This window comes from Sceloporus occidentalis, unplaced genomic scaffold (genome assembly GCF_023333645.1).
Source record: "Sceloporus occidentalis isolate IW3139 unplaced genomic scaffold, rSceOcc1.0.p SCAF_4, whole genome shotgun sequence".
NCBI classification, from domain to species: domain Eukaryota; kingdom Metazoa; phylum Chordata; class Lepidosauria; order Squamata; family Phrynosomatidae; genus Sceloporus; species Sceloporus occidentalis.
The window spans coordinates 47,225,588-47,242,437 of record NW_028316984.1 but is presented as its reverse complement, the minus strand read 5'-3'; the positions used below and the strand labels follow the sequence as shown (position 1 = coordinate 47,242,437).

Here is a 16,850-nt window from a genome sequence, read left to right as displayed (position 1 = left end):
CTTCTGGTGAGTATGGCATGGACAGAAATAGGGTTGCCATATTCCAATCTCTCACATCCAGGCATCTAAATAGCATATTATGCAAATTATTACAATTATATATATTATTAATTTGCATCCTGATCATGCAAATTCAACACATTAATCATTGTACTTTTTCTACCATTATGTTTCATCCTCAGTAGAGAAGGAGGCTTCCAAGCAGCCCCAGAATAAAGAGACTCCCTTTATTCTCTCAAGGCTGTTTGGAGATCAAAGTTCCTCAATGCTGCCTAGACCTAGGCCTGTTACAGACAGCCAAAATAAAGCTGCTTCGAGTCACTTTGGAGGTATGGTATTTCAATGATACATGCGTCCTAAGAGTCCAAAGGCCGCACCATAGCCACGCTCCAGTCCTAAGGACTGGAGTGCAGCTTTAGTGAAGCTTCCAGACTCTTAGGACTCATGCATCATTGAAATACCATACTTCCAAAGTGACTCGAAGCAGCTTTATTTTGGCTGTCTGTAACAGGCCCTAGGCTCAAGCCAGTGACAAAATCACCACACAACACAAGGGCATCTCTGCTTGCCTTCTTTCTTTCCCTTCCCACCTTCTGGACCTGTTGGGGAAATGGAGGAGGGAATGGAAGAATAAGGTGGCAATGCTACCCATGTATAGTACCAACAGAAGACTGCAGGGCAGGCTCCCACCAATGCCAGTCATCTTACATGGTTTCCTGTTTAATCACCACTGCCACATTTTAACCTACCCATCAACCTGCAATGAAGAAGAAATCTGGGATTTAATGGTTCAGCTGGCCCAGCCACCCAGGATAATCCAGGATTTCCCAGATTTTCTAGGACAAATGGCACAAGAAGCATCTGCCATGGTAAAACAGCCCACCATGTCTGGTTCTTACATGAGTCCTACAGTTTTCTGTAGCTTGTGCTGGCAATCATTGGAGCAGGAAACACCAGGTCAGCACTGTGGAGCACATTTTAAAAAATCATTTCTCATTTACCAGTCAAGCTGGTCACCTACAATCCCACCCCAAAAGTGTGTGTGTGTGGGGGTGGGAGGAAACACTTGAAAATCTGAACCCTTCTGCCACCAAAGAAAAAACTTGAATGAATTGGAACCACTAAAGAAGCTACTTTCCTGTATCCTGGGATTTGGTCTCTTAAATACTGTATTTAGTATCATGTGAGGTAGAACAAAATCAAAAAAGAGGCAGAAACATGAACATGATTTTCTTCCTTCTCCTTTTCTGCAGGTTGTGTGCACTTAAGTTTTGGAATCTTCTCGCACACAGAGCTGAGAAATAGTCTTCTTGATACGAAGTGCTGTCAGTCGAGCTGCCCCATTGGTATACCAGCACTCACGCATGATGCGACCCATTATTCTGAGTGCCTAAAGAAAATGCCAAAGAGAGTGCAAAAAACACCATCACAATCATTAATGTTTCAGGATAGTATAAAAATTTCTGACAGGCAAGAAACCATTTTGAAATGCTAATGCTAATGCTAATGCTAATAATAATAATAATAATAATAATAATAATAATAATATGCTTACACACTTTTTTATATATTTTAAGCAATTTCTTTATTCTTTAATCATTGAACTTTGGCTTGGATGCTGAATTCCTTTCTGCTTATTAAAGGATCCCTCCCCCCACACACCCAAAAAATTCTTAGCAGATCATTGAACCTGCCAGAGATCTGCTCTACAGGGTTGGGAGACCCTTGAGAACAGTGATGGCAAACCTTTTAGAGACCAAGTGCCCAAACTCTAAGGCATTCCAGCACCGGGTGTTACCCGATGCCGGGGGGGGGGGGGGGCAGGAATTCTGAGTGGACAGGACTTTGGGGGGATGGGACTTCCACCTTCTGGGGGCAGGTCTTCCACCTTCAGGGGAAGGGACTTCCCCAGATGCAGCTTCCCCACTGCTGCTGCTTAGAGGAAAGGGTGAAGGGAGCTGAGATGATGTACTTCTGTGAGGAATGGATGGGATAGGAGGGTGCACATTATCTGTGAGCGCACTCCCATCTTGTTCCCCTCTGAGCTGAGACAAGCAGTTCGTCATCATTGTTGTAACCCGCCCAGATTCCTTGTGGTTGGGCGGGTTATAAATAAATTATTATTATTATTATTATTATTATTATTATCATCATCATCATCATCATCATCATCATCATCATCTTTCTTGTCTCCCTGCTTCTTCCCTCTCCACACTGATAAGCAGCAGGATCTGCCAGGTGTCGTGAGGAGGTTTTGGATGGGGCACAGATGACCAGAGAACAGACCCTTGTGCATCCCCCCTGCAAAAAAGGCATGCCTGGGGGTAGATATGGAACTGCATGGGCAGAGCATTACTGTCCACCCATATAATTTAGGGCAAAGTTTGATTGAAGCCAATGCTTTCATCCATATTTTCAGATATCTGGTGGGGGTTCCTCTTCACTGATGTGCTCACTTAGGGAAGACGGTTGTTAAAGTATGTCTTTGCTGAATGGATTTTTCCTATTCAGTAAAAGGCACACTTTGATGACCGTCTCCCTTCAGGAAGAGAATATGAGTGCTAAAACTTCATGTGGATCAGCACAGAGAAAGCTGCTATTCTCCTGATCGGTTTCACCTTTTTTCCCCCTCATGCAATAAAATCTTGCATAATTATAGCACTATGGTTGCACTTTAACTGCCATGGTTTCATCTTATGGAATCCTGAGAGTTGTAGTTTAGGAAGGGATATTTATACTTTTCAGCCAGAGAGCTCCATTGCTTCCCTAAACTACAGGATGCATCCATGGCAAAAGTGGAATCACAGTGCTATAAATGGGTAGTGTGGAAGGGCCCTTGGCAATCATGACATCTGCATCTGCACTGCAGAAATAATGCCATTTGGCACTGCTTTAATTGTCAAGGCTCACTGCTATGGAAGCCTAAGATTTGCAATTTGCTGTGGCATCAGAGCTTTCCTACAGAGAAAGCTAAGCATCTCACAAAACTACAAATCCCAGGACTCCATAGCATTGAGCCTTGACAGTTAAAGCAGTGTCAAAGTGCATTATTTCTACAGTGCCGATGAAGCCTCAATAACAAAGACAGAGCATTTTCTGCACCTCTATCTGGCACTATGTTTATTTGTTTATTGGACTTGCCTTGCTCTCCAAGATGGAGTTCAAGGTGGCTCGCATTAAATAAGATAGAAGTAACCACCTATGAGTCTAAGAGAAATCTATGAAATTCATGAGGTCAGCACAAGCCAACAGGAAACCTAAAGGCACATACACATATATAATTATAGTACAAAATAAAACCAGTTATTAATAGAGAATTAGATCAAGCCATATATAAAACAACTGAAAACATCTTACTAAAAAGTTTGCTCCCTGTTGCTAAGCAGTCCAGCAATTTGAAAAAGAAAAAAAGAACTTAATTTTGCCTAATTTTGCACCACACTGATCCTTTCACTTCAATAGAAATGAATACGTTAACAAATAAAGAAAAATACTCTTTACTGATATGTTGGTATATTTTGGTTTGATTTAAATGTGTAGTTTTCAGATTTTCTATACAGTGAAAGCCGCAATGAAAAGATGAAGAAAGGAAAAAAAGGTACCTCACAGCTTTGCCACTGATTTGGGATATTTGGTCTAAGTTTTTGTTCACAAACCACCTTTCGCATATCATCGATTGAAGGATCAGAAGACACAACATCATAATAAGGTAACTGGTACTCTTCAACAATTCCTATAAGAAGAATGTAGTACAAGTACAATTTTATTATGACCATTTCAAACCTTGGGGGGGGGGAGTTGGAAAAGATATATAGATGTAGCAAGGAATCCTGATCAATCACTAGCCTGTGAGAACATCACTGTAAATGTCTTTTGTGCCAGTGTTTTCATGTTTCAAAATATTAGCTGAGCTCCTACATCACCAGACACAGCTATGATAATGGAGCTACTCCTGGCAATACCACTCCTATGAAACTGTATTTTCAGCCTGGCAGTGCTCCCAACCAAAGGATTTTTGAAGCACTGCAGATTGAGGTGCTGGAAAATGACATTTACAACACTCTCCTGGTTACAGGGCATGTTGAGATTGGTAGCTGAAGAGAGTCCTTGTGCTTCTGTTGCGGCTGATTGTCTCCACACAATCCACAACTGGGAATGCGTGGCTGCAGTAATCTCCCAGTGCCCTTATCTGCAATGCCTCAGAAACCTTTCAGTTGGGATGCTATCTGGCTTAAGAGGTAGATGCGGGGCATGCTTGTAATGACCATATCAATGAATCCCAAAAGTTATGAGAGCATAGATCTACCTTATGATCTTGTAAAGATTCAACAAGATATCAACCACAGATTTTAACCCAACCATTTAATTTGACATCCAAAACATATAATGAATAAAGCAGCTTTTTGTGGGGTTTTCAGGCTATGTGGGCATGTTCTAGAAGAGTTTGTTCCTGATGTTTCACCAGCATCTGTGGCTGGCATCTTCAGAGAATGCATTCAGCATTCTCTGAAGATGACAGAAACAGATGCTGGCAAAACATCAGGAATAAACTCTTCTAGAACAAGGCCACATAGCCCGAAAAACCCTCAAAAAACCATGGATGCCAGCCATGAAAGCCTTCGACTTCACAGTAAAGCAGCATCCTTAAAAATACATGTTTTTTATTTATTTTGGAAGTTTGTTCCAGATATAAAAAGTCAAAATTCTTACATCAGTATTAAAAAATGTTGAGCCCCCCTTATCCAAAATGCTTAGGACTAGATAATTTTTGGATTTCAGAGTTGTTTGAAATTTGGAATATTTGCATATACATCATGAGAAATCCTGGAGATAGGACCCAAGTCTAAACTTGAAATTCATGGATGCACCTTATACATACAGCCTGAAGGTAATTTTACACAGAGTATTTTTTTAAATAATGTTGTTCATGATATAAAGTTTGCGTACAGAAAGCAAAGGTGTCACTATCTCAGCCACCCAGGTGGACAATTTTGGATTTTGAAATATTTTGGATTTCAGAATTCTGGAAAAGGGAGACTCAACCTGTATTAACATTCAAAATCTTACATTTTAAAATCTTAACTTTAATCTTAATTTTAAAATCTAAGGCTGTAGCATGAAAAAATTCCTGGAAGTGATTGCCCCCCCCCCCCCAGCTAGTGATCCTGCCTCTAAAACCTGGAAAGCCAGTAGTGTACACAGTATTTGAAAAAGGGGTGGGTTTTTTTGGTGGGGGGACTATAGCTCCCAGAATTTGAGGAACTGTAGTCTATAGAGATAGTGAGAGATATAAAGTTTTCTGAGCTCTTTACAGACCAGACTTGTGCACTGGTTGTAACTGCTCCTGTCACCTCTATGGGTAGGCAAAGATCCAGCACTTAGGCTAAGCTCTCATAGAACCAAGCAAGAGGTTTATTTCTGAGCCAATGTTAACTCTACAAAGTATCATATATACAGTATTATCTTGAACTAGTGCTGATCTTAAGAAGCAGATGAATCTCCTAGCTATGTTTTAGCAAAAGAAACAATTTTGTTTTAATTACACTGACAATGAAGTTGTTGTATTTAGTAAGCTATCTTTAATTTAAACCAATTGGTAAACCAATTTAGCAGGTTAAATAAATTAGATGTCTTGGTGGTTTTGTTCACAGCCAACTCTTCTTGGAATTTAGTTGTCTTCTTTTTGGAGGAAAAATCTACTTATACATTTTCAGATAAACAAGTAAGTTCAATACATTCTGAAACACAGTTCTTTTGCTAGCCAGGCAGCTTGGTGTTGTTGTTTTAGTGTTACACTACAACTCTGGCAATTAGGGTCCAAATCCCTGCTCAGCCATGGAAACCCACTGGATGACCTTGGACAGGTCACATTCTCACAGCCTGAGAGGACGGCAATGACAAATGCCCTTTGAACAAATTTTGCCAATAAAACCCCATGACAGGCCTTCCATAAGTCGAAAATGACATGAAGGCACAGAACACATTCTTTCATTAGATGTAGAATGAATTTAAAATGCAGTGATGGATGGATGTTCAGTCAAATTTATTGTAGTTTTAATGGAAGAGACAGAGAGCCAACATGGTGTAGTGTTTTGAGTGTTGGACTACAACTCTGAAGATCAGAGTTTGATTCCCAGCTCAGCTATGAAATCCACTGGATGATCTTGGGCAACTCACATGCTCTCAGCCTCAGAGAAGGCAAAGTCAAAAACTCTTCTGAACAAACTCTGTCAAGAAAACCCCAAGATAACCTTGGGCCATGATACGTTGGGAACAACTTGAAGGCACACAACAACAACAACAACAACAACAGAGACAGATTATACCTCCAATTGAACATCTTCGAGATATCTCCCAGTACACTAGCCCAAGAGAGTAGATATCCGCCCGCTTGAAAGATTCAAAGATATTCATGTTCATTGTGTCATCGAGTATTTCTGGAGCCATGTACCTTCCAAATACAGGAAAACCTAAATTTAGGGATTTACCAGAGCAGGAACAATCACAGCTAACAAAGATTAAAATGAAGTAATGACAATTTTTTTAAAAAATGACTGTAAATGTCTTATGTATTCACTTGTATTGCTTTATGAACTTGAATTTCCTGGGAGAAAGGAGTCAAGACACAGTTCAAATGTCTTGCCAAAAACCTCCTGGACACTGGACTTCAGCTCTTTATATGTAATTAATGTGTACAGACTGAATAGACACAAATTAAGGAAACAGGCTCTCAGTCTGGTCAGAACAGACTGTTCTTTCATAGGCAGGCACAGCTTGTTCATTCTCCACTAATTATTATCCACATTGCACAGTTACCATAGTTTGATACCAGTTTAACTATTAAGGCTCCATCCAATGGAATCCTGCATTAAAGCTCTCTGGCAGGTAATTCCATGTACCTCACCAAACCAAAGCTTCCAAGATTCCATAAGACTGAGCCATGGAAATTAAAGTGGTATCAAAGTGTTATAACTGTGTGGCATGTATACATCCTGTATCACAAAGGATTCATTAAGATCAATTAGCTTTAAAGCAAAAGTAAGGATGCATTTGTACCAAATGGTAAGGGGGCAGAGGGAATCACGCATGACATTAATCCGCAGTTTGGATTTTCATGTTTGTTTGTTTTTTGTAGGATGTGAGTTTTATGCCCTTACTACCAGATTATGAGAAGGATAAAATTTATGTTATAAATTTTATACTGTTTTTAGGTAATTTTAATTTTTTTGAAAATTTTTATTGTAAAGTTTATAAATGGTTTCCCCTGTGAGCTGCCCTGGGTCCCTTTCTGAGAGAAAGGCAGCATAGAAATGAAAATAAATAATATTTATATAATACACACACACACACACACACACACGAAAATAAAGAAAGAAAGAATACCGCTTCCTTTCTACAACAGCTTGACTGGTACAGACGCTGTTTCTGGGCACAGTTAAAAGTGCTGGTGATGACCTATAAAGACCTATTATGCCCCCTCTTCCATCTCTTGATTTTTCTTTTCCTCCCTCACTTTTCCTTCCTTTTTCTGGGAGAGCAGATGATGGCCCCCACTCTAGAATTGTTGCTACAGGCACCACTCAGGTAAGGGGCCAAATTCTATTTTAAGATTGCTCATTTCTAGGTTTTTAACTATACACTACTGTATTTATTTTAGTCTTGATGCCACATGGAGTTCTGGTTTTAGGGGAAAGGCAGGATAGCAGTGATTATGAATATGACAGAGAGGGGTGATCATATTCAAGATTATGACAAGAAGGAAGGAGTTACGGTAATGTTTTAAACTTCATTCTACACTTCCAATGAAAATGATATCCATGAAGCTGCAAGTACACTCAATCCTGATTGCTCCATTGTCTACTGGCTATTTTAAAAGAAAGAAAGAATGAAATGTTAACATGAAACAGCAAAGAACATGTTTAACGTAGTGTCTTGTCTCATACTGAGGCACCCAACCATCCGGGAACATAACAATAGACTTTGAGTAATACAAAAGCAACATCTGAAGGATCACATGTAACAGTCATTGGGATCTTGATTCTCATACATTTATTTTCTAGTGACATTTTCCTGCCTATGGAGATGTTCAGACTTGTACTATATGATGATGGCAGAAAGCCAAATCAGAGTGAGCGCAATAGGACTCTGAAACATTTTCACCATCTTTCATATGACTCATGAACTATCTCTGATGGAGGGAGGGAGAGATTTAGCTAAACATAACTTTCGTTTTTAGATCAAACATGTTAGACACAAAAATTTAAAAGGGAAAATATTACTCTGCTGGACTGAGAAACATACTGCTTTACCTCTTGGTCCCCACTCTCGGATTCTGAGGTATATCTATTGTGTTTAACACAGAATCATGCTTCACAGCCAGACCCAGGTCAGCAATGGCACAGGTTTCATTCCTTTTGACTAAAATGTTTTTAGATTTCAGATCTCTGTGTGAAATTGCTGGCTTGCCTGCAAAATATAAAATATGTTAAGTTCAAAATGTCTTCCAGTGTGTTAATCTATTTAGCAAAAATATTGTGTGTGAGTGTAGGGGAAGGGAGTTAGGGAAAGAAAACACCAGAAATTTCAAAAACACCTTTTCACAGTACTTCCTCAGCTATCTTGATTTAACATACAACTTTATTTCCTTCAACTTTCTTCTCCGGCTTAATCAATACCAATATATAAAGCATCTTCAAATGTGACCATGTGCCATGTCTATATTTATTTTTCCATTTTCTACTGGTGCAGCAAATTCTTGTAAGCACATAGCTTCTGGATGTATTTTGCAATTCATGCACATCCTTTGGTGAAACTAAAACCAAAGTGCATGCAACTTTAAAAAAATGTCTCTCATTAGTTTTTTTAAAAACATTATTTTATACCTTCTAAGAGAACCTTATGCTTATAAAATGATGCACAATGATGCAGTGAACAGAATACTCAATGTTAGATTCCCAAGATTCAAATTGCATTCAGCCATGATTCTCATTTACAGTGTCATTCTATGAATATCTACTCTGGAGTAATTCCTATTGAATACAATGGGATTTATGCCCCAATAAATGTGTACAGAAGAAGTGAGTACTTGCTGGTGTAAAGAGGTCCCCCACCAGCACAGTGTGCTCCCCGCCCTTGGATATATATTTTTTTAAAATCCCATTCAAAACACTCCAATTTTGTTATGTTTCCAAGTAGTCTTAGACAGAGGAGGCCCTTTATTTATGCAGGAAATGAACTGGAATTTAACTTCCATTTTAGTTACTTGTTAATTAAAGGTCTAAACCAGCCCAGAGGAGGGCAAAGAATCCTCCTCTTTAGGGATGGTATTATGAATGCCAAAAAATGGACAATGATGAGAAGCAATGTTGCGCGACCATGGGGATTGCACTCTACCATCACCACCTTGGTCTGTCAGATTGCAGCCTCACTGATCCTGGGCCAGCTTACTGTCAACAAAATCTACCTTAAATGGCAAAATAAGGACAATCCCACATATACTGCCTTGGCTCAATGAAATTGCATTTTTATTGGCATTTTTGTGGCTATTAGTTATTGTTACTATTAGTTACAATGGCCCTTTACAGACCGGCCTGTGGGCAGAGTTAAGGCACAGCGTCCGCACACTGGACGCCCTAATCCCGGCCCCAGGGCATCATTTTGGTGTGCGCCAGTCCACGCAGTGCACGCCATCTTGACACCCATATGATGCAACACCAAAGGGGCATCATAAAGCTGCACCACCATAGCTATGGTGCCCCTTGGTGGGCACAAAAAGGAGCTGCTTTTTGTGGCTCTTTTTTGCACTTTCTAGAGGCTGGATTGGGGATTTGGCATGAGAACACACTGTATAGCTCCAAAGTTACTATTAGTTACTAAGAAGTGCTTACAGTTTTCCAGGCAGTGTACAAAGTGTAAAACAACAACACAATCCCTGTCCATAGTTTTACATTCTATTAAATGAAACACAGAAGGGAAAAAAAATTATAGACATGAACCAAAAAGCCAGGTGAATTTAGGCACAAATTCCTTATGCAGTTCCAGATACATTAACTCCTGGGGTGGTAAGCACAGGAAATACCACTTGATCCCAGCCAAGACAATGGAGTGCTTTCCTCCAAATCTCTCTGTGATGCTGATAAATGCTACTGTTCAGTGATGTAATATAGCCAGAGCGCACAGAATCGCTGGTAACCACCAGTCACTGTTATGTTGCCACTATTCCATAACTTCATTGTCCCTCCAAGTTTAGCTATATTCTTCATAGCAGCTGAAGTAGTGAGAAGTGGGGAAGATCTTCCAAGAACATGACATTGTTATGAACTATGGCTATTGTAATCAAAAGTAGTGACGAATAGGCAATAAAGATCTCTTTTTCCAAAAGTCGTACTCATGAAAACTCCTAGAAGAATTTTTTCTGATCTGGATCAGCACAGCTTGCCTTAATTTTTGGATTTGCTAAACCCAATGGAAACTGGTCCCAGCTTCATTAAGATATGAATGAAATTAATTAAATATTGTGTAAACTAGGGACCATATGATAAACATATGTTGGGTAGTACAGCATGTCAAACAACTTGGTATTTGAAAAGAAAATCAGCCTGTGCTGATTATAGCATCACTTGAATGTACAGTCGGCCCTTCTTATACACAGATTTTTTATACGCGGATTCAAGCATACATTCAAAATGTTCAAAAAAAGTATAAATTTCAAAGATCAAACCTTGTCTTTCCATTTTTTATAAGGGACATTTTGCTATGTCATTATATTTAATGGGACTTGAGCATCCACAAATTTTGTTATACATGGGGGATTTTGGAACCAAACCCCAGCGTATAACAAGGGTCCACTGTAGATCATAAAAACCTATGGATCACTTTTAAAGAAATGGGTATGCCACAACATTCAAATGTCCTGATACATAACGTGCACTCAGGACAAAAGGCTACTGTTAGGGCAGAATATGGAGAAACGGAATGGTTTCCGATTGGCAAATGAGTCAGACAGGACTGCATTTTATCACTTTATCTGTTTAACTTGTATGATGAACGTATTGTACATAAAAAAGGATTAGATAGGGAAGAAGGAGGAGTGAAAATTGGAGGAAGGAACATTAATAATCAAGAGATGCAGATGACACCATATTACAAACTGAAAACTACAAAGACTTGGGATGATTATGAAAAAAGTCAAGACAGAAAGTACACAGGCAAGTTTAGAACTGAAACAAAAATAATGACCACAGCTAATATGCAGAATTTCAAAGTAGATTATAATGACATTGAAATAGTTCAAGATATTCCAAACTTTGGCTCAATAATTAATAAGAAGAGAGACTGAAGTCAAGAAATCAGAAGAGAACTTGGACTTGCAAGGCAACTGTGAAGGAACCTGACAAGATCCTGAAGTGAAAAAATATATCATTGAATACTAAAGTCAGGATGGTTTATGGTATAGTATTCCCAATTTCTATGTTTGGCTGTGAAAGCTGGACAATGAGGAAAGTTGATAGGAAGATCAACCCATTTGAAATCAGGTGCTGGAGAAGAGTTCTTATGGATATTATGGACTGCTAAGAAGACAAATACAGTGGGCTCTTGGTAGCCGGTGAGGGTTGGTTCCAGGACCCCCCATGGATACCAAAATCCATGGATGCTCAAGTCTCATTGTAAAAAAGGCATAGTTAAATGGTGTCCCTTACAAAAAATGTCAGAATCAATATTTGCTTTTTGGATTTTTTTTGTCTGAACATTTTAAAGCCATGGATAGTGGAACCCATAGATACTGAATCCATGTATACAGCAGGCTAACTGTAAATAGGTCATAGGGCAAATTAAGCTTGAACTATCCCAAGAAGCCAGGATGACTAAACTGAAACTGACATACTTTGGATACATCATGAGAAAACATGACTCACTAGAAAAGACATTAATGCTTGGTAAAGTAGAAGGCAGTAGGAAAAGAGCACATTCCAGAACAATTGACTCAATCAAGAAAGCCAAGGCCTAGAGTCTGTAAGACCTGAGCAGGCCTATTGGTGACAGGGTGATTGGAGGTCTCTCATTTAGAAAGTCAACATAAGTCAAAGCAACTTGGCAGCAGTTAGCAACAACAAAACTTTGCAATCTAAATAGCTCCCTGTCATCCATTCAAATCATTCTCTGCTCCCATCTACAGTGACTTTATGGTGGAAACATCTGTACGAAACAGCTTCTACCTTGTGTGCCAACAATCTCCATGTGAAGGTGTGCAAGGCCACTTGCTATGGAGAAGGTCAATTTAATCATCCCATCAGCCGTGACAGTGTTGCTGTTTAAGTAGTCAAACAATGAGCCTTGCTCATAGTATTCAGATACAAGCCACAGCTGAGTCCAAGTACCATTGTCTGCAGAAAGACACATATTTACATTATTACCATGTAGGAGTAGAACAGCACAAAAGGCTCAACAATTCAACCATTACATTAAATTTGCAAAAAACAAAAACAAAAACCAAACAAACTTATTTCCTCCAAGGAGTGTTATCAGTATACAGTAATACTAGTAACACAGCATGTTTATATGGATGCATAAATTATGTCAGAATGAAGCTGCAATGTTCTTCTCACTGAATTATGGGTAAAAATCAATACATTAAAAAGACAAGAAGTGTTAAGTTGGACTTGATCTACCCACAGCTCACCTATATTACAGTTGGCCGTTCTTATATAGAGATTTTTTATACACAGATTCAAGCATACATGGTTTGAAAATGTTCAACAAAAGTATAAATTTCAAATATCAAACCTTGATTTTCCATTTTTTATAAGGGACACCATTTTGCTATGTCATTATATTCAATGGGACTTGAGCATACACGGATTTTGTTATACACGGAGGATTTTGGAACCAAACACCAACATATAACAAGGGTCCACTGTATTTGGTTAAGCCTTCAACAAGACTTGATCTTACACCTTCCAGCAGTCTTCTGTCATCCCACTTTTCAGTTGTTTTTAAAATGTCCCCATTTCTACACACACACACACACACACACACACACTCCCCCTTTGTCCTTAGTGTACTTCAGTTGCAGTGCTTCATTCCCACTTACCACTTATTTCGGTTTCCAAACCGAACCTATGATTCGGTTTGCCTCTGGGCGTGGTTCACACCACGTTTGCACCGAGTGAACAGTGTTGCCAATTTTTGGGAAATTTCCCAGAAGGGAATTTTAAAACCTTTCCATGTCATTTCTGTGTTTGGAAAATTTCCAGGAAGATTCAAGGAAATTCTGCCTTTAGAGAAATTCAACCTTCCTGCCAAAACATACCTTCCTGCCCAAAAAATACCTCCCCCCCCCCAAAAAAAAAAACCTCCTGGCATACCTCTCATCCCAGATGTCCTGCCCCCTTTAGCCTTCCCATAGTGCCTTGTGCCCCTCTTCGACCCGGAGGTCTGACCCCGACCCAGAAGTCCCACCCCATCCCAGAAGTCCTGCCCCCATTCTGGGAAATTTGGGGGCATTCCAGGAAACCAATCAGGGATTTCCTTCAAGGGTGATTGGTAACACTGTGACTGAAGCTGCTCCGTCAAACCTGGGGCCGGGGAAGCCAGGGACTACGCCAGGAAAGCCAGGAAGGGAAGGAGGCCACAGGGAAGCCGGCGACAAGGCTGGGGAAGCCAGGAAGAGAAGGAGGCAGGGGACAGGAGAAGGCCAGAGACAGAAGCCAGGGATGGACTGTCCAGAGATGGAGAGAGGCCGGTGATGGGAGAAGGCCAGCACCATTGCAGCTGCCCCCCATCAGGAGCAGATTCAAATCCACATAGTTCCTATGTGGGCTGAATGAATTTATTTTAAAATACATCGATTCAGCCCAAAAGGAGTGGGGAAAATCAGTGTCTTTTTGAAGCATGCCCCCCCCCCTTTCCAAATAATTTCAGGAATTCGGATTAAGTGGACACCATACATGTTTAAACCAGATCATAACAATCCGGTTTAAACGATAGTGGGAATGAGTGGGAATGAATAAGTTCAAAGTGCAAACATAGGCCCCATACAGACAGGCCAAAATAAAGCTGCTTCAGGTCACTTTGGAGGTATGGTGTTTAAATGATGCATGCATCTAAGAGTCTGGAAGCCACACCAAAGCCATTCTCCAGTCCTAAGGACTGGAGAATGGCTTTGGTGTGGCTTCCAGACTCTTAAGATGTGTGTATGATTTAAACACCATACCTCCAAAGTGACCCGAAGCAGCTTTATTTTGGCCTGTCTGTATGGGCCCATAGTTTGCATTCACTTAACAGTGGAGAGAGGAGAGGAGGTAATGGAATCTTGTCCTTCCCAAGAGGCTTAGACAACAGCAAACTGCTGCAGCATCGCCTAGCTTGTGTGTTCTTCCTCATTAATAATTTTTGCCATTTTTGTATTATCATCACAGTTTCTCCTGAGTCCATTAATTTTAGGTGAAATGTTAAATGTTTTTATTGTACATTTCCCTGGGCACCTCTTAGGAAAAGGGTGCAATGAATTAATAGAATACAATACCAAAATCAGTGCTAAGGCCACTACTGCAGGGAGGAGGGATTGGCATGAGGCAACATAGAAAAAAGGAATAGCAAACATGTCCTAGCTCCTAGAGCAGCAGATGGATCTCTCTTGAACAGAACCAGAGTAAGTTTTCTTTCTGGTGACCATGCAATGCCCAATTGGTGACAAAAACCCAGAAGAGGCTTCCATCAGTATCATATGAGAGTCCTGACAATACAAGCAGCAGACATTTTGTCATCTCAGACAAAGAAGAAAATGGCACTTCTCCTCCATTCCCTATGAGGAAGTCAGCTCGCCTTGACAACTACAACATGATGGTGTAATAGTATCTTCCATACTTGAGGGAGCAGAGTAGTTTAACTGGTTTGGGACAGACTATGTAACAAACAGAGCTCCATCCCCAGGTAGAAACACCAAGGAGTTCAGGAGGTTATCCTTTTGCTCCCTTTAAATGGTTGCCTGATTCTGCTTAATGTTAGGGTCAACCTTGAAGAGTTCACTGCAGTACCACAGAATGCAACATTTCTTTCTTCACTAAATCCGGATAATCATAAATCAGGCTTTCCTAATCTGTTCTACAAGTAGAATAACACATCTCAATATTTTTCCAAAAACCTCCTCCCCCTCAAATGGGCGCCCATGAATTCCACCAGGCAAATCCAGTGGAGGACAAACATTGTGAAACTGTTTGGAAGTACTATACCCTTGTTATCAGCAGCAATAAACCCCAAGATATTTTCATGCCTCAGCATGATTGTCTGATAGATTTCTGCTTCACGAAACCAAGACCTCTCATCTCTTGAGGAGAAGATCTTCACAGCTACATCTTCACCACACCATTTTCCACGCCAGACTTCACCAAATCGACCTTTTCCTACTAGTTCTTGAAGAACGATAGTCCTGGCAATTGTTCTTTGTACAAGCAGAGGTAAACCTGACAACAGAAATACAGGCATTTGTATAATGCAGCAGTCATTATGTTAAATTTCTTTAAAACCTAAGAAATATCAGTATTCTGCAATATTTGCTATATAACTACAGAAAACAACTATGATCTGTAAAATTCACATCATGTTAAAATAACATGAAAGCTCTCGTCATATAGAACTGGGGGCTCATTCCCACTATGGTTTAAACCAGATCATGCCAAATCACGATCCGGTTTAAACCACCATGGTCCCCACTTAATCCAAATTGCTAAACCAATTCGGAAAGGGGGGGCATGGTTTTCACCTATTTAACCTGCATCAAAAAGACGCTGGGTTTTTCCACTCCTTTTGGGCTGAATTGATTTATTTTCAAATAAATCGACCCAGCCCAAGTGGGAACCAGCAGATTCAAATCTGCTGGTTCTGTGACCAGGCCCCCGGGGGGGGGGGGGGGAGGCTAGCTGCAAAGGCACCGGCCATTTCCTCGTCACCAGCCTCCCTTGCCTCTACATACCTGACTTGGGTTTCTCTTCAGCCTTCCGTGGCCTGCTTCCCAGCTTCCTTTCCCTTCTGTGACCTCCTTTCCAGCTTTCCTGGCTCCTCTGTGACTTTCCTCCATTCCCTGCGCCCAGGGAAGCCAGTAAGGTGGTCGCAGGAAGGTCGCAGGGAAGCTGGGGAAGCCCTGGGGAAGCCGGGGAAACCTGGGGAAGCCCTGCAACCTTCCTTCAAACTCCTTACCAGCTTTCCTGGCCATGGGGAATGGAGAAGACAGGGAAGCTGGGAAAGAGGTTGCAGAGTAGGAGGCCACTGGGAAGTTGAAGAAAGTTGCAGAAGGCCGAGGAGAAGCCAATGGCCAGTACAGAGAGGCAAGGGAGGCCAGTGACAGGGGAGATGGCCAGGGCCCTTGCAGCTGCCCCCCCCCTCAGGCCCGACCTGGTGCAAACATAGGGGGAAACCACACTCGCTGCTGGAACCGGATCCAGGATTCAGTTCAGCAGCAATTTAAAAGGTAAGTGGGAATGAGCCCTGGGTTTCTACCCAGTTTTATGCCTCCTATAGGTACAGTGATTCCCTGAGGCTCGCAGAAGTACAGCAGAGATACTGATGAATGGAAAGGCTTGAGGGGGTTAAAAAATGTATCCACAAGAAACCCAATGAAGACTGAGCATGGTTAGTAGCCACAGGATGCTGGCTTTCATCTGGAAAAGAAAAAAAGAAACTGGAGAGTGGAAGAAAAGCCTGGAGTATCCTGAAAAAGTGCAGGGGTGTCACGAGGGGAGTTCAGGGTGCACCAGGTGACACCCTAGGTGGTGTGGGTGACACCACTGCCTTTGGGTATGTGCCTTTTGACAGAAACAGGCCATAGTATTCACCTGTCTCCTTTAAAACACTGA

General features: G+C 40.9%; 1 protein-coding gene across 1 annotated transcript in view; it reads right to left on the bottom strand.

Moving 5' to 3' along the window:
• Positions 1-1,238: 1,238 nt before the first annotated feature.
• ACVR1C (activin A receptor type 1C) overlaps positions 1,239-16,850 on the bottom strand; it is a 38,749-nt gene continuing 23,137 nt past the window's right edge. The window contains exons 3-8 of the mRNA XM_089523312.1: positions 15,231-15,461; positions 12,216-12,383; positions 8,310-8,466; positions 6,327-6,451; positions 3,603-3,733; positions 1,239-1,390 (exon numbers count right to left, since the gene is read on the bottom strand). Coding sequence (XP_089379438.1) covers positions 1,265-1,390; positions 3,603-3,733; positions 6,327-6,451; positions 8,310-8,466; positions 12,216-12,383; positions 15,231-15,461 — 938 coding nt within the window. The 3' untranslated portion in view covers positions 1,239-1,264. The remainder of the gene's footprint in view (positions 1,391-3,602; positions 3,734-6,326; positions 6,452-8,309; positions 8,467-12,215; positions 12,384-15,230; positions 15,462-16,850) is intronic.